Genomic DNA, 17,835 nt, shown 5'->3' on the forward strand with positions numbered 1-17,835 from the left:
GTGAGTGGCAAGATGCTGAGACAATTGAATGGCAATGAGCATGCCAAGCCGGCAATCATCCTGATGCTAGGATAGAACAAAGCACACAATGCACGAGGAAATGCGATACATGATAAATAATAGCAGATAATGTATGGAAATAGCTATGCGTATGGTATCCAGCAGTAATCGATGTACACACTGCATCAATAACTACTCAATTGCCAGCAACAGCTTCCAGAATTTCCATAACCTCCTCCGTCTTCGTAATCGCATAAGCATTCGTCTTGATCCAAATATCATTCAGACTATTCGCAGCCAGACCCGAAAAATGCTCAGACGTAACTCCGACATCTTTCAAAGTCCGCGGCATTTCTAATTCCCGAATGATCAAATCGAGAATATCCCCAAGATCAACCTCTTTCTCTGAAACGTTTTTCTCAGCCAGCAGAGGCTGTACAGTTTCCTGCTTTAGCAAAACGTCCACTGTACGCTTCTGCCGAACGTTGTTGGCGTTCTTGCGAGCGTTGAACTTGCAAACGGCCGGTAAGAGGATACAACTCGTCTCGCCGTGTCCGACGTTCAAGGGTCCGAGTTGGTGGCCTATCGCGTGACTTGCGCCCAGTGGTACGCCTGAAGAAACGGCACGCATGGCTTCGACGACGCCGGTCTGACAAAGATGGCGAGCATCGAGATCCTTGGGGTCATGTTTGCATCGCAAAAGCCCAGAGATCAACTTCTCCAAACCTTTGGCTGCCCATGCATCGCCATCGTCATTACTCTGCAACGAGCACAGAGTCTCGACGCAATGGTCAACAGAACGGATACCGGTGCTGAGCCAGATCTTTTGTGGCGTCGTGGTAGTCAACTGCGGGTCTTGTATGACCAAGTCGGGATCAACGTTTGGCTCAAAGGTATGTTTCGCTTTGCTCTTCGAGTCTGTCGCTCCGGCAATAGCCTGGTATTCACCACCAGATAGTGATGTAGGGATGCAAATCAACGGAATCATAGGCTTATGCAAATTCTCCCGTTTGTTAGGATTGTACGACTTGCCGCCCCAGAGCGTACCGATGTCCTCTTCGGTCCAAGCATCATTTGCAATAGCAAACCGCACGAGCTTGGCTCCGTCGGTGATACTTCCTGCACCTAGAGTTACGATGCAGTCGATATCGAGAGGCTTGACTTCAGCCAAGATGTCCACGATTTCCGGAATTGGCGTATGCGGTGAGATGCCGATACGAACGCCGGCAACGCGATTCCCCAAAGCGGATTTAAGGTCCTCAACGTAAGATGTATTCTTCGACAACGAGCGAGATGCTATGATGAAGACTCGTGAGCTTTTAAACCTGTCTTGGACTTGTTTGAGGCATATTTCTGGGAATGGCCGGCCATAGCTGAGTAATGGCGTGGGCTTGTTATCGAACGCCGGGCGGGTCGTCTCTTCTGTGTACCAAGAAGCCATATTTGTGCGACGATTGTTTATGCTACGTTGTAGATGAGAGACACGCCGTTTGTTTGTTCACCGGTAAACTGGTAAGTGAAGATGTGACGTTATCCCGGTGGAGCCGGCCAAAGTCATCATGGTGCTATCTCCGTGTCATCAGTATACCATACTGTCTAAACTCGAATTTGGTTAACCGTGCTTGCCGGTTGGCGAATAAAGGAATTTCCAAGATCCAAGTCGTCTCTTGTGAACGTCTTAGATATGCCGATTAATCCACCTCTTATGTCGTCGGCTCCTTGGTAGGATCGTCGAAACCAAGACCCAATTCCAGCCAGTATGCGGAACTGGTTGCAAACTTATATGATGTCTTAGCCAGGTGTTGACAAAACCCCGTATGAGAAGATTAATATTACGAGGTGAATATTAATAATTATAATTTTTGGAATACGATTCCTCAGACCTCTAGTTCTTTTGTCTTCCTGATCAGATTCTCTAATCTTTTCTTCTCTGGATCAACATCAATCCACTCAAGATCAATAGGCCAAGATGAGTTCACTTGCTCTTCCATTATCTTCTCCTCCTCCCTGTCGTCCTCCACAAGTTCCACATCCTTTAGCAAAGGGTGGTTTTCACTCCCCATACTACTTTTCAGTATACGAAACACCAGTCTAGCCAGACAACTGTTCTGGCTCTGATCCTGGAGACCTTTGGGACAAGGACAAGAGTCGATCGCCTGCTTTCAAGATCTGCCATCCCAGAACTATCCAAACTAGCTGCCAAGTCGAATGCAGAATCCCTTGATTCTGTCCACGGTGGTGTCCGGAGTAATCTTGAAATCGGAGAAGAACACAGTGGCAACGTTGTTGATGATGACTCGGAATTTGGAGAGCGATTAAAGGTATTGCCATAGTTCAATGATACTGGTCCTTTTCCCGATGAATAATGGAGCCTAAAATCTCCATAATATTCATCCTTATCGGGAAGTGGTATAGATAGCAGTGGTGCTTTGAACACGGACGCTGTTGTCTGTCAGCTTGATCATGAGATGAGGAGGCGAGACTTACGCCTGCAGCTTGAATAGCGCCCATGCCGTAACTGCTCTTGCGTTTTACTCACAATCATCGCTCTTCGTCTATAAAGAGAATAACTGCATCGCATGCGCAGCCGCAACGGCTTGAGTTAGGTATAATCTTCCAACCTCATCGCTCCACTCGCGTCATGTACAATCGACAGAACAATCGCGGCTTGTATGGCCATTAGTGAAGAATTTCCAATCTCGAGTTCCCAAAACCGGCGCGCTTCTGCGAGAAACTGGTACCCGAGAGTCTGTGGATTCCAGAATCGAAACCGATGATTCGTATTGGAGTGGCCCTGCTGGAGACAACGGTTTATAATTTAAAGGTCTACCAGCCTACGGGGTCTTACCTACGCAAGCAGATGCAAGGACTACATGGACCAACAGGGAGGAGCAGTATTTCTTGCGGCCCAATGCCATGTCTTGCAGGAAGGAGTCTTTTTGAAAAGCTGGAAAGAAAGTGTATTCAGTCAGGAATGTCTGTAAGAGCTTCCGTAATAACTTGTTATCATCGATGATGGACGTTCAATTCTTCGCTTCGATCCGGTCTAGACGAGGATCAACCATGTTAGCTGCATGATAAGGAGCCTCATAAATTATGGGAAACTCCAATGGCGAATTGTCACCATCTTGTATCCTCGTCTCACCCGAGGAATACTTATACAGCCATGAATCAAGGTACTGGTTTCCCTCTTGGATCAGGAGACTGGGCATGTCCTTGCCATAAGGAAACTCATACTGGTATTAGTGATCCGGCACTACATGAACCTGTTTGAGAAGATCCGCTCGTTGAATATGCCCAAGTATGGACTCAGCATCATGGCCGCTCTGTATTCTTCTCAGAATATCAGTCCCTTCATGCATCGGCTTTGCCGCTAGAAGATGGAACAGTTCTTGATACGCACCCGGGACTTGTGCTGCCATCATGGTTCGCAGGCTAGGGTGATAGGTTTACGGCGTCGTACTAGGCTTGCAACGGGCGGTGGACCTTGGCTTGGGAGTCGGGGGTTTTCCGGGGCTATGCCTGGTAAAAGGCAACGAGACATATTCACTCGCGGGTGAGTTGGTTTACTAATGCAACCAATGCTGCAGAGAACATGTTCATGGTGAAGAAAGTGAGGGGGTTTGGAGAGCCCTCACGTGAAATCTCTTTCACCAATCATGTTACGAGTGGTCTCGATGTCTATGACGTCCCAAATAGGTAATCGAACAGTATCTCTACTTTGGTTGGGGCTCAGTATGAGGAACTGCTACTTTATAAAGAGAAAGAAGACTCAATGGACAGCATCATGGGCAGTATTTAACATCCCCTGTCTTGACAGAATATCTGGACCAGGGCCTTGCGTTTGACTTCGTAACCCTGGCACGCTCCAGGTCGGGATGTGGCGATTGTCGCAGATCGGGCGCTCCAGTATACGCACTAACGTGGGAGTAGAGGGGCTTTCATTGTGCGCTAATGCAGGGCACGTCAAAAGCGTTTTCAGTGGAGTTGAAACATTTTTACAGGGAGGATTCCACTGGATCCCATTGTAGATCAACGTCCTTCATCGTTGCATTCGATCTTTTCACTCCTCTCCCACGTGAATGTCTAATCACTGTATACCAACTTCTCAGTAACACTTTTCAAACTCGCATCTTGAAAGTCATGTTCTTCACTGCAATTGTCACGGAAGCTCCCGTGTATCACCCCATGAAACGCCTCTCCCTGACTAGCCGCGTGTCAACCTCCACCACCAGCTGACGTACTGTACGAAGAACCAACCCACAACACGATTCAAAGCAACCCACCACGTTAAACGCCACTGATATTCTCTTCCGCCGTTGATCGCCCCACGTTACAACCCGGTATCCAATATGATCGTTCCAAAACTCATGCGTTTCGTGGGGCGTTGTGCCGGTTGACGCGTTCTGTGAGACTAACAAAAAGCCAAGTTTTGCAGTTTTCATCCCGAGTCCAGAATGCGGAGTTCCGATCTGTTGGGACTGCGGGAGTATATGAGTTTTTGTTCTTCCCCTTGTTGAGTTGAGAGACTTTTGATCATTATACGCTTCGCTGTAGCCATTCCTTCTGTACGGCACGTTCACTTTATTGTTTCTTCTTTTCATTGTATCTACTCTCCTTTTATAATGAAGTTCTCTTCGGTTGTCACGAGCGGGCTCGCATCTTTCACATTGGTCGCTGGCCTTCCGACTGTTTTGTCACCAAGTGAACATTCTGTTCAACAAGTCCGAAATCCAGTATATAAGCGCAATGGAATTGCAGCTCTCGGCAAGATATATCGAAAGTACCATATCGACCTTCCGGAATATCTCGAAAACTCAGTACTCGCCCGTCGAGATGGTACGGGCACCGTCGCCAACAGACCTATCGAGAACAATGCTGAGTGGTTAACACCAGTTCAAATCGGCAACCCTCCAAGGACGTTCCAGATGGATCTCGATACAGGATCATCGGATCTTTGGGTATATGGTTCGAAAGCAGCTACTGCAGGCGGTAGCCGAAATCGGTACAATTCCTCCAAATCAACGTCTTGTAAGGAGATGGCCGGTGCAAATTGGGTGATTGAGTACGGTGATGGAAGTGGCGCATCGGGCCATGTTGTGAAAGATACAGTCTCCATCGGTGGCCTTTCAGTGGAGGCTCAGGCTGTACAGGTCGCCGACAAGGTTCATGAGTCTTTTGCTCAGCAGCAAGACTTGGACGGCCTTGTGGGACTGGGTTTCCGTTCCATCAACACTATCACTCCAAAGAAGCAAAATACATTCTTTGACAATGCAAAGACGGAGCAAGGCACTGCAGTTTTCACAGCGGATTTACAGCATGATGCTCCAGGTACATATACCTTTGGCGTAATTAACAAGACGGCGTATGAGGGAGATCTTACGTATACGGCTGTTGATTCATCAACGGGAATGTGGACATTCACTTCAACGGGATATGCCGTTGGAAAAGGCAATTTCACCAAGACGCCCATCACCGCCATCGCCGACACAGGGACATCACTCATGTTCTTACCCGAACAAGTCAACAAGGCGTACTATTCACAAATCGACGGTGCCAAAGTCGACCAAACAGCGGGAGGCTACGTTTTCCCGTGCGACACGAAGATGCCCGATTTTTCGTTCTACGTGGGGGATACGGGTATCACAGTTCCGGGTTCATACATGAATTTCGCACCGCTTGAGGGACCTGTTCCAGGGGAGAAGGAAGAGAAGAGGGAGGTTGGAACTTGTTATGGTGGATTGCAGTCAAGCGCGGGCGATATCAATATCTTTGGCGATATTGCGCTCAAGGCGGCTTTTGTGGTGTTTGATGCGGAGAAGACGAGGATTGGGTTTGCGAAGAAGACTCTGGTTGGAGTTGAGTAGGAAAAAGCTATAGATATCACAACGAATTACACTCTTTTATTATCCATTCCATACATGATGTCTTATTCTGGCTGTGAATAATTGTTATGCTATCCTTGTTGAGCTCTGCACAACTGCACAGAGTCGAGTATGCACACAATCCAAGAAATCGCGCACAAAGTTGAGTTGTGTGCGATTCTCCACTTATGCAGGGGCATGACTTGCACTAAATTCTCTCCAGTCTCTCTCCAGATGAGAAGTACCTCTCTGAGAGACCCACAGTAAGCAATAAGTACCTTTTTCAGTCTCCACCGATAATTCTGATAAGATAAGAATACTCTCCGATGTCCGCTCAGCACTAAAGATCGGATCCGAAATTGCACTGTGCTCAACTCAACACCACGAAATGTTCAACGCAAGTGTTTATTTTCATCATCATGACTGTCGTATATTCTAAGAAATCACGCTCTCATCAGTATCCATTCAATTTTAACCAGCGGTAATCACTCCAGGTCCGCATCCAACAGAAGTCAAATGCCATCCAACCGCTCTTTCAACGTTCCTCAAGATCTGGGGAACATGCTCGCTCTTCATGTGCATCATACCCAGTACAATCCCAGCAAGGCACGCACTTCCAAACTTAGCGACACCATGCTGCAACACCATTTTCACGCCTTCTCTGATCTCAGGATCGCTGCACTTGAAAAGAACAACAAACAAAGGCTTCATGACGTTGTTATCCATGAAGCGGAAGTTTGCTTGCGATCCCTTTAGCTCGTCGAGGATACGATGCGTCGTGGCGATGATCTCGCGGTACACAGGCTTCGCGTCGGGCAACACCTTTGCATCCGTGTTGAGCTGCAGGTGGAGACTTGACAAACACTCCAGGTACAGTGCTTCAAAGACACTGGCTGTCACGTAACTGTGCGGCTCCTCATTTTTGCGCTGCTGCGTGTAGCGGTATAGCAAGACGAAGCCGTTGTGCCAGCTTGAAAGGACCGAGAAAGCTTTCTCCCATGTTGCTTTGGTCGTCTCTGTATCGTCGTCCAGAAGATGATGAGCTAGATGGTGCTGTGCGACATCCCACCACCTCAAAGCTTGATCCAAATCGTGAAATGAGGAGGGCATTTTGTCTATGGAGTACCTGTGTCTTCCCAGACATCGCTTCGCGGCTAGGAACTCATCCGTATCCCCGGTGATACCCAGTCTCAGGGCCCACGGGTAGGTACTCAATCGCTGTATCATGTCAAACAGAGCATTCTCATAATCGTCAAAAACCAGATCTGACAACGATGCACCTTCTTGGGCACATCGCTTAGCCAGGTATGCTTCAAAGAGGCGAGCAGCGTGGTCGTGGTGCAAAGCAGCAGCCAGCATGTCTCCACGAAGAATATCGTAAGTGAGAAAGACAAGAGCCACGTGAGTAACACTACGCAGCGCACGAAGTGTCGAAGTAGCAGTCGTAACAGCACGTACAGTACGTGTGTAGTACTGAAGTGACAGCTGATGCGCCTTATCAGCAGCAACGGAATCGATGGTTGGCTGCGTGAAGGCATTGACGGCACCGCCTAAGGCACAGCACGTCTCACGGACAGCCGCATCCTCATGGGCCAGCTGAGGCGTAATGGCAGCCAAGGTGTTGTGAGGGAGGGTGGTGCCCTGCTCGTTGGACCAGAGAAAAGTGGAGAACATGTCATATTGCGTCTGGTCTTTGAAGAGTGAGAGGATGTAGTTTGGCTTGGCTAGGATGCGTGTGTCGGACTGGGGTGCTGCACGCGTTGTTGTCACGGCTGTAGCTGTGGTGTTGAAGCTGACGGATTGGCTGAGCGGGAAATGACATGTTAGACCGACGGCTTTGCACCGGTTACAGATTGGTTTGCCCTCATCACATTTCACTTTGCGACGTCTGCATGATATTAGCAAACATTTACACTGGAGTGTCTGTCTGTACGAACTTGCACTCTTTACAACCAGTACGTGTCTTGAAAGACTTGGTCTTGGGCTTCTTAGCGGCATTTTGTCCCGAACGATCTGCAATGTCAAGGACTGCCACATTGGCATTCGGGATCTAAGGGAAGCAAAAAGATAAAACATGTAAGTAAGCCACCGACGACATGAAACGGGTCTGCCCTAGCGGCGTTTTTTTGCTCACCCGTGGCTTGTTGTTGGCCGGGACCGAGACGATCTGAGATGATGATGGGTCGCCGCCGCGAGGGGGTTGCACACCGCCACCATCAGAAGAAGACGAAGAAGAGGAAGCCTTGGGTTTAGGCTTGATAGCTATTGTCTGCTCCATCACACATTTACCCTGTCGGGACCGAAAGAGTGTGGCGTGACGGTATGGGGAAGGCGAGCAGAATGCCCGAGATGACACGAGGAGGGGGATGCGTTGTGAGTGAACTGTTCACTTTCTGTGGAGGAGTTTCAGACCGTTTAATCCTACGGTATCCACATTCGACGACTCTGTGCCCAATCATGAGTTGGCCTGTGCGAGTTACTCAAAGGAGTTAGGGTTGGGGTCTCGTTTATTTGTCCAGATCCGAATTAGACAGGGATCGACGGTTTGATGATCTTGGCAACGGTCTCAACCCACAGCTGCATTCTGACTGCATAACGGCTCTGCAATAGGCGAATATGAACAACTGATAACTGGTCTTATTAGCAAGACGTTGCTTCAAAGTGTCAGAGGTGAAGCTACTCCCCAACACTTGCCCTGGTGACTTGCTGAGAGTATCCCAAGCTTGTTATCAGATACATGCCTCTCCGTATTGGAGCTGCCCAGGCTAGTACTACAGACACTGCAGGATGGATATAAGTTATTCCTTGCTTTTGACTGACTGTTGAACGGTCTTCACCTACATGTTTCTGCCCACTCAAGTTGGTTAGTCTTGATACAAGTGATCGACATATCCTGGTAAGGGATGCTCCAGCAGGTCAGCTTACAGGGTTGCTTCAATCAACTCCCTTTCTTCTTTTATGAAGGATGGATATTACTGATGCTAGGGTATGACTGTTGAGTGAGGGCGACTGGCTGGTGGACATTCAGGTTTGCTAAGAACCGGAGCATCGGCACAACAGCACAGTCCGTGTTCTTCAGAGCCCCTTCACTCATCTTATCATGTACCAACCTCTTCTAGCATGATCTTGGGCTCAACCTTCTTACACAGTCCGCAAGGACCTAATACGTTAACTTCCGCCCTTTGGGTTATCTTTTATCAGAGTGGAAATTCTACCAACTGGGTATCTGAAGACAAGAGAATATATGACTTCTGGAGCAATGAGGTGCTGGTGTAACAGCCTGAAGCGATACATATTTGCGGACGTTTGCTTCCATTTAGTGCTGTAAGAAATGGCAGTAAGTTAATTGAAACGGACATTCAATCTTCCTCTTTCAACTATGGAAGTACTTGCTGGACACAAGGTTAAACTTTAGGCAGCTAACTCAGGTTAAAAGAACACGATTCTTTTTTCTTTTTTCTTTTCCACGATACAAGCTTCTATCAGCTACATAGATGATTGCTGGCCATGAGGTTAAACTTCATGGTTGCGGGTAAAAAGCTTAGAAGCTCATCACACGCCTGAAGAACGCCCAATAACAACACATAAGGGCCATCTCTAGTTTTTGGCTGAAAGGTCATTTACTGGAATCACCGAAGTTTCCGTTGCAAAAGATGTATAAGTGGAGTCATATCTCTGACTTCCTTACGTTAGGACACAATGAAGAAGTGATCCACAGTTTGGTTTAAAAACCAGCAAATTCGGCATACTCTATCGTCAGCGAGGCTCGTCCTTTTATCAGACATGGCTTCTTCTATAACTGTAACCACCTCACCTGCAGGTCTCGAGGACTTCATCGACTCGATTCCCCCGTCTGCTACGCTCTACCTCGACCTCGAAGGCAACAGTCTCAGCCGTAACGGGACCGTTTCCATCATAACCATACTCGTGAACCCCACGAAAATCACAAGACTTATCGATGTTCAGACCCTTGGTAGCGCCGTTTTCACTACGCCTGCCGCCAATGGAAAGACTCTCAAGACCGTACTCGAGGACCCTCATATATCTAAGTGTCTTTGGGATGTACGCAACGACGCCGATGCCCTTTGTGCCCACTACAAGGTCCGAATTGCGGGTGTAACAGACATACAGCTCCTCGAGAACGCCGCCCACATAGGCGATAAGAAATATGTCCGCGGGCTTGGCATCTGCGTTGAGAATGATCTAGACCTGGAATTGTCTGAGTCTAATAGCTGGAACTGGACCAAGAGACGGGTGATGAATCTTATGACCCAGAACATCTTCGCCAAACGCCCCTTGGACCCCGAATCAGCGAAGTACTGTTTCAATGACGTTGTACACCGACCCGCATTATATCGCACATACTTACAGCGCTCCGGATAAGCTATACGGGAGCTCAATTGATATTATGAGGCTCTAGACGTCCTGGATATGGCGCTTGTCGGTAACCATGTTTGCAAATGGGTCTTAAACTGGTTCAAAGATTTACACCTTTCATGAGTGTAAGCTTGTCGATACACGCTTTGAAAGCCGTACTATTGTTCTCCGGTAAAGACTTGAACAATGCAGGCTACAGAGAGAAAGCTCATTGGGACAAAGTTCCGCTGAACATACAAAGACGGCGATTGTTCACATCTCAGTGCTAGGGAAACGTCCGATTTCGGTAACAGTTTATAATTAAGAGAATCTTAGCTTGCTTTGGACACTGAACTTCTTGTTTTGTTCAAGCATCGGCTCGACCTTGTGTGATGCTCAGGTCTGTTGGCAGGACATGAGGATAAAGTACGCCGTGGTATTTCGCAGCTATATAAAACCCTATCCCCTTCGACAACTGTACCTGAAGAGCAAACTTACCTTCTCAAGTCCACCTATCTATCAAGTCTCAATTCACTACCTGGAATCCCGCAAGTCATCGCCCCAATGACTACCAACGCACCAACGGGTATGCCACGCATCAACATCTCATTCAGTCTCTTCGCCCAATTACTCAGCAAGATCAACAACAGTCTTTTCAAGAACACATCGATTGACGCTCTAGGCAAGGTACAGAAAGTCCAACAAGCTCAGTCGCGTTTCCTAATCTGGTACCCCGAGCTCACGACTGTTGTATTTGGGTCTGCTAAACTGCCTTGTCATCGATACCATCACAGCATGAGATTGGTGAGCTTCTTGATGACTTGAGAAGTGTCAGGGACTTTTTGTTTGACATGGAACATCGGCTCTACTCTGGCCAGGAGAGCGAACGGAATATGTTGAAGCAATTGGAAGAGGTGACGACAAACTTGGAGAAGCAGTTGGATTGTATTCAGTTGGCTATCAATAAGCTTGATCCTTATCGTGGGCCTAAGGATATCTACGGCATGTATCATGGTGTTCTTGTTGACGCCAAGTTAGCCAAAGCTCCCCAAGAGAATGGCACCAATGAGATTGAGGAACAGATGATGGAATTGGATATCTAACTGAGCATGGTTCTCAGCTTAGCAGGGATTTTTATGGTTCTCGCAGGCTGTTAGCAAGAATGGAGGAGAGTCCGCTTGGAGGATGGTTAAGATAAGTACTCATGTGTTTACTGCAGTGGGTTATGGACTGGCATGTTTCAGGCGTTTAGGCAAGATTAACAAAGGTTTATCGAGTTCTAGCTAATTTTATATGTACTCATTGACTCCATAGCTTATTTGTGAACGGTCGTTCTCCTGCTTAGTACTTCTATATAAGCATTTCATAACTATTAGACCTATTGATCGCCAGCATACAGTGCCCCACTGCTCAACAAGGAAATGGCGGATGATGATTTGATGTGGTTCAAGTTGGATTTCGCTATTGGAGTCCACAAGACGCATCCAACCACCGCTGACGTGCCTTGGTGCCAATCACTAACGGCTTCTTCGTGCATAGATTCAGTGCAGTCAACATATTACACAGGGAGGTCTTTTAATAGCATGCGTCATACAGACTTAGATTATCGACGTCTGAGGGAAATATCCAAGAATATGAACTCCAACTCCCATAGACCAGTAACGGAGAATGCTACTGACATCTGTCGGAAAGGCCTTGTCTTTGATGCGTGTCACAGATGCAGTGATGCGGTCGCCGATAGAGTCTCAGTGCCAGTCATCCGAAGTCTAATACCGAAATTGCCATGTAGTCTAAAGAAATAGAGGAAATATGTTAAAGCAATGTCAAAACAAAAACAATGTCGCTTTTAAACCATTTATCACCTCGCGTCATTACAGTCTGCCAACTAGTACCCAGATCCCCATTCCAAACCTCATGTCTGTACTGTAAATGTCAGAAGACATTCAGATAAGATCTTGGTTGAAGTTGAAATTTCCATGCATCTGAGAGGTGTCTCCCAGATCGAACCCTGGCAGATAACCCCAGGCATTCTCCGTCCACCCTATAAGTGACAATATTAGTTTTAGAACATAAAGCCATGGTTGGTCAACCGACAGTGCTCTCCCCCGTATCCGTTTGCAGGGGCCCCGATAGAGGGCATTTGCACGCCTGGCATCTGAACGATGCCCGCTGCCTGTGGCTGATGGCACGGGGAGGTATATACACCGGGGGTATGATGTATATGCATAACCGACATCGGCACAAAAAGCGGATGACGGTCTCCCGCGTAGTATATGTACCCGTGCCCCGGGACCACCGTGCAATGCGTAGCGACTGCGTACTCAGTGGGAAAGGCGGACGAAGGGGTCGGAGGGCTTGGCGGAGGATTCTTCTCATCCTCAACACGCTTGGCCCTGGACCTCTCAGCCGCTTTGTTCTTTGCTCGTGCATTTCTACGAGGAACACGCCTAGGTGGGGTGCTAGGGCGCTCCTGGTTTGCGTCCTACATCAGTCAGCTTTTTTATATGGTCTTTGTCATGGAAATATATTACCTCGTCCATCTGAGCTGCAGTGCGCTTAGGGGCCGATGAAGGGAGAGGTCGACGTTGCACGACCAGCTGCGATGAGGGGGTTTCTCGAGGGGCAGGCATGAGGTAGGGGCGAAGACTGTTGTTGTCACTCATGATCGAACGAGTTAAGATGGGTACGAGTGAGTTGCGAAGAGTTGAACCAAAGATAGAGAGTAGAATGTTTGCTCAAGCGCGATTATAATAGTGTTGATGGCAGTTGAAAAAGATGAACTCTAACTGAATCATGAATGGATTCAACCGTCCTTTTGAACTTCACTGAGTCCTTCCATCGCCTCCAGAATCACGTGTACGGTTGTCAATTAGACTGTTTGATATAGTCATATATTGGAAAATAATCGTTGGTGGGGATCCACTATACGGCGTGGCGTTGGAGATATGACGGGAATCAACATTAGCGATATGCTACTGTCCTCACCGACTGGTAAGAAGAACCCTTGTCCCATGTCTGTGCTGGAGGAGAGATTAGGAGGGTAGGAGGTAGGTCTGCTGCGTCAAGGGGCAGTTCCGATCTGTTGGACCCTTTGCCAATGTTCTGGAGATTGAGGATGAGTTACGCTGTGATATAGTGGGGCGATCAGTGCGACGATGTCTTTGAGCAGCTCAGATCCGAGACTTGGCTTCCCTGGCACTGAGAGGAGTAAGGCTGTAAACTGTTGCTGCCTTCATTCTATCTTGGAGGCAGTTCTGTCGCTCCATGATCACAGCCACGCTCGCACTAACGAGCAGCGCGATGAGCCACTCCGTCTCAACATGAGCAACTCCACACTCTCCTATCTGACACCGAACGTTCTAGAAAGTCTATCATCTTCGTATTCCAGCAATTGCTAACTCATACGGACACATGGCGCTTGGCTATGACCTCTTCTGCGACAGTGTTGGCAAGCTTATGCGCCACCAAATAGCTATTGTTGTGAATGGGTAACAGGGGCTATTACCTCCCCATGTTAGGCTAAATGTGATATGTTTCCGATTTATTGAGGTGTAGCGTATTCGCATTGCCATTGAGAATCAGAGTTGCCATGTTCTAGCGCTTGTTTCTATCAGATCTCAGTCTCTATCAAGTAGAGAAGTTGGGCTAAGACTCTCACCGATATTTCGGCCTGCAAGTCACTCATTTCTTTTCGTGCGAAATGAAGTCTAGATCGCGGTTATTGGCAGTAGTAGCAGTTATCAAACGTTTGAAGGTGAGTTGTTGGCGTTGATAGTGGAGTCCAAACGGCTCGGAGCAATTGGCAGTGGGGCCTGTCCCCACTTCTTCCCGTCCTCCATGTCTCAGCCGAACCCCCAGTCCCGCTTGCGTCCGGAGATGCTGGATGAGGATCTCTTCTTTTTCCTGTGAGTGGGGGATTACTGAAGAGAGATGACCGTGAAACCATCGATGTGCACGTGTCTTTCAAAGCCCTTGCCTGGGAATGAGTGGAGAGACGGGTCGCATTTAGAGCTTCAGAGTGTATTCGCACGGTAAGATACTTTCAGAGAAGCGAGGAGACATGAAGAAGAAGAGGTAATTTTGACCATGCGGAAGTGATAACAGACTGTTGATGTACCGTATTTTGCTTACTGGTGACCGCTTCACCTTTATCGTCATAAAAAAAAGAGTCTTGACACCAAGCCTGGCACGATTCCGCTGGAGCAGCCATTGGAGTCGGACGATAAAAATTGTGCTAGATTGCGGCACCTGTTCCTCATATCGCGACCGAGCTTCACAAGTGAGGGGCAGTTCAGAGCCTGCACAAGTCAGTGAATCGGCATAAAGCCATAATTTCTCCCAGCCACCAGCGTCATCTCTGTCGTCCCCTGTTCTGAGCCGCCCCAGCTCAGACATGAGCCAGCCACGACAGGCAAATACGCAGACACGAGACGCGTCCTCCCGGCCCCAGTTTTTAACTCTACTTAACGCGCCGGACAATGTCCCCGGGTTGCACAACACAACACACGCCAAAGCCCCCACTAACGCGTTTGCTCTCTCGCGACGCGAGCGACCAAAATTAGATGGCTGGAGAGTCAGGGAGAAAGGTACATCGAGAGCGACAAGCTTGAATGTACCTTTTGCCAGGCGAGCACCCTTGTCGAAAAGAGAGCAAGGTTGGCGTGCACAACGTTTGTTAATGCTTTTGGTGGGCTTCTCAGTGCCGTGTTTGACCAACAGCAGTTCCCAAGTGATTTCGGGGCGCACTACACCGATGCAAGGTCCAACGCTGAGTTGACATGGATGGCCATTTTCCTCGATCATCTTGGCTCACTCAATTTTTAGTTACTGTTACTCTGCCGTCTCTCGCGTCTCTCGCAACGTTGGATACCATCCTGCTCGATTCCCTAGCGACTGTAGCCAACGACCCCAGATGCTGCCTGCCTTGGGCATAATCTGTCCGACCCACCAGACGACTGTGAATGCCGCGACGTTGGACTTGCAATTGCCTCCCACTTCACGCTGTCCAACCATTCCGTCCCGCTCGCGACCCTTGGTGCCAGCGCTCTCGTCCTTCCGAGCTTTATTCCATCACGTATCTCTTCCTGCCGAGACGAGCCGCGTCATTACAGCCCGCCATTCTCGATAATGCACTCCATGTTGGCCTTGAACTGTCAAGACTTCTCTGCCTTTGGTAGATGCCGCGTGGTTCTAGCTGTTGGTGTCTTCGCCCTCGTGCGTGGTCGCCGCCAAAGCTTGGCAGTACAACCGCGCCGAGCTGGCCCGAAGGTTCGTCCTTGATGAGGGCGGGCTGTCGGTGGTGTTATCACGATGCTTCCTCACCGGGATGGATTGCACCCATCAATGCCACTGCGGACATGCTCGGCTTAATTCCCTGTGCAATGTGATATTGAAGCACCTTGACGCTTCTACGCTCCATGTCTTTATCCATGACCGATCTATTGTGTCTTGCCTGTATTGATCTATTCCATGACATTGCAGCCTATTCCAGCCTACACATCAGGCTCAACCTCGTCCACAGTCGGCACCTTGTTCAACTCAACCCCAAAGAACTTTGACACTTCCTTGACACTATCCCAGATGACCTGAACGTCCTCCTTCAACACACCAATTCGTCGCGTCCCCCGAATATGCCAATGCGTCTCCAGCGGTAGATTCTGACTCATGATCGCCGGCAGCACCACAAGCTGCGTGTCCGTATCGTCCAAGACCTGCCGATCCGATAGAAACAACCCATACGTGATCTCTGCCGAAACCCACGCAAAATCCTTATGCGCGTCGAACAATCCCATCGTATCCCCCGCGTTTCGAGTGTACACTTTCTTAAACCAATCAATTCCGCAATCGTGGTTTGCTTGGTCGGCCTGCCATCCGTCGCGCGTTTGGCTAAAGTCTCGATCCTCAGGTTTCTCGACCTTGATGATTGATAGGATGGCCTCGATGGGCTTGCACACGCCGACGAGGATGGTGGTCTTGATGAGGGCTTCGCGGAGGCGTCGTACGAGAGCCTGGCGTGATTCGCTGGTCCGGTATACGTCTTGGCTGATGAGGTATTGGTATAGAGCTGCTGCGGCTTCGGGGTCGGGACTGGCGGAGAGACAGGCGATGACGAGGAGATACCAGCGTTGGTCTCCGAGTTGAGTGTCTTTGAAGCGGGTTTCGATGTTTTGGAAGAGCTGGGATAGCTCCGGGGTGAGTTCCGTAGGTGCCATTGTGACTGTTGTAGATGTGGTCGAGGTGAATGTTCGTACAAGATTACCGGCGTGAAGGTATAAGTAGCATTGAGCTTATTCCTTGTAAGACCACTGTGGATAAGGTTCCTCCCCTCTCTGTTTAACTCGGAATCTCGGAAGCCACGTGGATCACTGTAGCGACACGATAAACACAATTAAGATGATTCATTGGGAATTTTTATGTGAACCGTCACGCCGCATGCCATTGCCGCCATTTCAATGGTGGTGGTTATCTTATCGTAAATTTCCATACGCCGACCGTCGGCGGTCAACCCCGCAGTTCAATTGAGCTTAAGCTGGGGTTTACCAGTCCGCCAAGGCTTGAATGGAAAAGATCAATACCATGTCCGTACGGGAAAAAATGAAGAGTGACAGCTACGCCGCTTGGCCTTATCTTGCTACTGACATTTTGCCCTGGAAAGATGTAGTCTAGCTATCTCGTGGTTCAGCCGGCAGTTAGACGTTGCTTCCGTGGGTTCCGGAGGCTAACTAACTGCCGTGATTCACGCGTGTCACTCACTATTGGGCTTTTTGTAAAGGCGGAGCGGGCGTTTGTAGACCTTCTTGAAGGACTCTTAATAAGAAAACAAGTCTCACTCTCACATAATATCCGCAGTTTCTAGTTTAGAAGCTTGCTCTCCTCATGTAAGCGTAGCTTCTCCGCGATAGTGTCTCCGCACAGTCCGCACGCTTATATGATATATACCAAAGAAATCTCCCAGATGATCCCCTTTAGTGAAGTAATGATGGTTTAGCTCTGTTACAAGTTGTGTATATCGAAAGTCGCCTTAGTCATGGGCCAGCAAACATCCCTGGTCGTCGAAGTTGAGATCGAAGCTCCAGTCGAGGTTGTTAGATCTCTTGTAAGTCAAAGTCAAGTAAGCTAATAGCTTGCGCATCACAGCTAAATAGCCCACTTAGTTCAAAGACTTTTCTCGTTTCAAAGAATGGAGCAGTTGGTCCATCGAACCGGCAGTATCATCCAAAAAGCGGATGACTTGATGCCAAACGACAAGTTGAAGGTCGACGTCAAAGATGGAAAGTTCACAGCAACACTTCTAGTCAGCAATCCCCCAATTATCCCAAGCTTGTGTCTAATTCGATTTTAGAGAGATGACCCTGATGTGTTCGAGTGGGGAGGAGGTTGGTGGCCGCTTCTTATGGGTCAGCATGAGTTTACCTGGAGAGCGAGCACTAAGACTCCTGGAGCCACGACTTTTACGCGGATAGAGAGTTTACGTGGTCTGTTAGTGCTTCTTTGGCAGCCTGGCTGGTTTATGAGAAGAAGAACACAGGTGTGCTTTGATGCGTTCCATTCAGAATTGAAGAAGGAAGCGGAGAGGATAGTAATCGCATACAGATGAAGTGGTTGCTTGCCATTA

The 17,835-nt window shown here is 48.5% G+C and overlaps 11 protein-coding genes across 11 annotated transcripts; 4 read left to right on the plus strand and 7 right to left on the minus strand.

Annotated features, from left to right (window-relative positions):
• Positions 1-196: 196 nt before the first annotated feature.
• BKA55DRAFT_693713 (uncharacterized protein) lies at positions 197-1,441 on the minus strand (the record flags this gene model as incomplete). The annotated part of the gene is made up of 1 exon (XM_046199947.1): positions 197-1,441. One exon carries the CDS (start codon positions 1,439-1,441, stop codon positions 197-199), a length of 1,245 nt encoding a protein of 414 aa, XP_046045965.1.
• A 347-nt stretch (positions 1,442-1,788) lies between these two features.
• Positions 1,789-2,693, minus strand: BKA55DRAFT_117010 (uncharacterized protein). Its single transcript, XM_046184757.1, has 2 exons — positions 2,488-2,693; positions 1,789-2,442 (listed from the first exon to the last, which is right to left on the minus strand). The coding sequence occupies exons 1-2, from the start codon at positions 2,579-2,581 to the stop codon at positions 2,072-2,074; spliced, it is 465 nt and encodes a 154-aa protein (XP_046045966.1). The 5' UTR covers positions 2,582-2,693; the 3' UTR covers positions 1,789-2,071.
• BKA55DRAFT_116983 (uncharacterized protein) lies at positions 2,437-3,013 on the minus strand. The gene is made up of 3 exons (XM_046184756.1): positions 2,849-3,013; positions 2,540-2,797; positions 2,437-2,442 (listed from the first exon to the last, which is right to left on the minus strand). The coding sequence occupies exons 1-2, from the start codon at positions 2,916-2,918 to the stop codon at positions 2,640-2,642; spliced, it is 228 nt and encodes a 75-aa protein (XP_046045967.1). The 5' UTR covers positions 2,919-3,013; the 3' UTR covers positions 2,437-2,442; positions 2,540-2,639.
• Positions 3,014-4,432: 1,419 nt separating this feature from the next.
• Positions 4,433-6,101, plus strand: BKA55DRAFT_117039 (aspartic peptidase domain-containing protein). The gene has a single exon (XM_046184758.1). It carries the CDS (start codon positions 4,626-4,628, stop codon positions 5,865-5,867), a length of 1,242 nt encoding a protein of 413 aa, XP_046045968.1. The 5' UTR covers positions 4,433-4,625; the 3' UTR covers positions 5,868-6,101.
• Positions 6,102-6,335: 234 nt separating this feature from the next.
• BKA55DRAFT_542771 (uncharacterized protein) lies at positions 6,336-8,142 on the minus strand (the record flags this gene model as incomplete). Its single annotated transcript, XM_046190515.1, has 3 exons — positions 6,336-7,752; positions 7,802-7,914; positions 7,999-8,142. The coding sequence occupies 3 exons, from the start codon at positions 8,140-8,142 to the stop codon at positions 6,336-6,338; spliced, it is 1,674 nt and encodes a 557-aa protein (XP_046045969.1).
• Positions 8,143-9,199: 1,057 nt separating this feature from the next.
• BKA55DRAFT_650204 (ribonuclease H-like domain-containing protein) lies at positions 9,200-10,534 on the plus strand. The gene has a single exon (XM_046197289.1). It carries the CDS (start codon positions 9,648-9,650, stop codon positions 10,245-10,247), a length of 600 nt encoding a protein of 199 aa, XP_046045970.1. The 5' UTR covers positions 9,200-9,647; the 3' UTR covers positions 10,248-10,534.
• Positions 10,535-10,540: 6 nt separating this feature from the next.
• BKA55DRAFT_666099 (uncharacterized protein) lies at positions 10,541-11,477 on the plus strand. The gene is made up of 2 exons (XM_046197769.1): positions 10,541-10,970; positions 11,015-11,477. Exons 1-2 carry the CDS (start codon positions 10,785-10,787, stop codon positions 11,321-11,323), a joined length of 495 nt encoding a protein of 164 aa, XP_046045971.1. The 5' UTR covers positions 10,541-10,784; the 3' UTR covers positions 11,324-11,477.
• A 686-nt stretch (positions 11,478-12,163) lies between these two features.
• BKA55DRAFT_542774 (uncharacterized protein) lies at positions 12,164-12,883 on the minus strand (the record flags this gene model as incomplete). Its single annotated transcript, XM_046190516.1, has 3 exons — positions 12,164-12,261; positions 12,315-12,702; positions 12,752-12,883. 3 exons carry the CDS (start codon positions 12,881-12,883, stop codon positions 12,164-12,166), a joined length of 618 nt encoding a protein of 205 aa, XP_046045972.1.
• A 992-nt stretch (positions 12,884-13,875) lies between these two features.
• BKA55DRAFT_117128 (uncharacterized protein) lies at positions 13,876-15,210 on the minus strand. Its single transcript, XM_046184759.1, has one exon. It carries the CDS (start codon positions 15,021-15,023, stop codon positions 14,226-14,228), a length of 798 nt encoding a protein of 265 aa, XP_046045973.1. The 5' UTR covers positions 15,024-15,210; the 3' UTR covers positions 13,876-14,225.
• A 502-nt stretch (positions 15,211-15,712) lies between these two features.
• BKA55DRAFT_519074 (uncharacterized protein) lies at positions 15,713-16,432 on the minus strand (the record flags this gene model as incomplete). The annotated part of the gene is made up of 1 exon (XM_046188314.1): positions 15,713-16,432. One exon carries the CDS (start codon positions 16,430-16,432, stop codon positions 15,713-15,715), a length of 720 nt encoding a protein of 239 aa, XP_046045974.1.
• Positions 16,433-17,247: 815 nt separating this feature from the next.
• BKA55DRAFT_542776 (uncharacterized protein) lies at positions 17,248-17,817 on the plus strand (the record flags this gene model as incomplete). The annotated part of the gene is made up of 2 exons (XM_046190517.1): positions 17,248-17,316; positions 17,563-17,817. The coding sequence occupies 2 exons, from the start codon at positions 17,248-17,250 to the stop codon at positions 17,815-17,817; spliced, it is 324 nt and encodes a 107-aa protein (XP_046045975.1).
• Positions 17,818-17,835: the final 18 nt, after the last annotated feature.

Source organism: Fusarium redolens (assembly GCF_020744475.1).
Source record: "Fusarium redolens strain MPI-CAGE-AT-0023 chromosome Unknown BKA55scaffold_14, whole genome shotgun sequence".
NCBI classification, from domain to species: domain Eukaryota; kingdom Fungi; phylum Ascomycota; class Sordariomycetes; order Hypocreales; family Nectriaceae; genus Fusarium; species Fusarium redolens.

What these genes read in the sequence shown, in the direction of transcription:
- BKA55DRAFT_117010 (XM_046184757.1), bottom strand. Translation starts at nt 2,581, where the DNA reads ATGCGATGCAGTTATTCTCTTTATAGACGAAGAGCGATGATTGTGAGT. An exon ending in GCGCTATTCAAGCTGCAGGC is followed by an intron (nt 2,443 to 2,487) that starts GTAAGTCTCGCC and finishes GACAGACAACAG; the next exon opens with CGTCCGTGTTCAAAGCACCA.
- BKA55DRAFT_116983 (XM_046184756.1), bottom strand. Translation starts at nt 2,918, where the DNA reads ATGGCATTGGGCCGCAAGAAATACTGCTCCTCCCTGTTGGTCCATGTA. An exon ending in CCTTGCATCTGCTTGCGTAG is followed by an intron (nt 2,798 to 2,848) that starts GTAAGACCCCGT and finishes CGTTGTCTCCAG; the next exon opens with CAGGGCCACTCCAATACGAA.
- BKA55DRAFT_117039 (XM_046184758.1), top strand. Translation starts at nt 4,626, where the DNA reads ATGAAGTTCTCTTCGGTTGTCACGAGCGGGCTCGCATCTTTCACATTG.
- BKA55DRAFT_650204 (XM_046197289.1), top strand. Translation starts at nt 9,648, where the DNA reads ATGGCTTCTTCTATAACTGTAACCACCTCACCTGCAGGTCTCGAGGAC.
- BKA55DRAFT_666099 (XM_046197769.1), top strand. Translation starts at nt 10,785, where the DNA reads ATGACTACCAACGCACCAACGGGTATGCCACGCATCAACATCTCATTC. An exon ending in ACCCCGAGCTCACGACTGTT is followed by an intron (nt 10,971 to 11,014) that starts GTATTTGGGTCT and finishes ATACCATCACAG; the next exon opens with CATGAGATTGGTGAGCTTCT.
- BKA55DRAFT_117128 (XM_046184759.1), bottom strand. Translation starts at nt 15,023, where the DNA reads ATGATCGAGGAAAATGGCCATCCATGTCAACTCAGCGTTGGACCTTGC.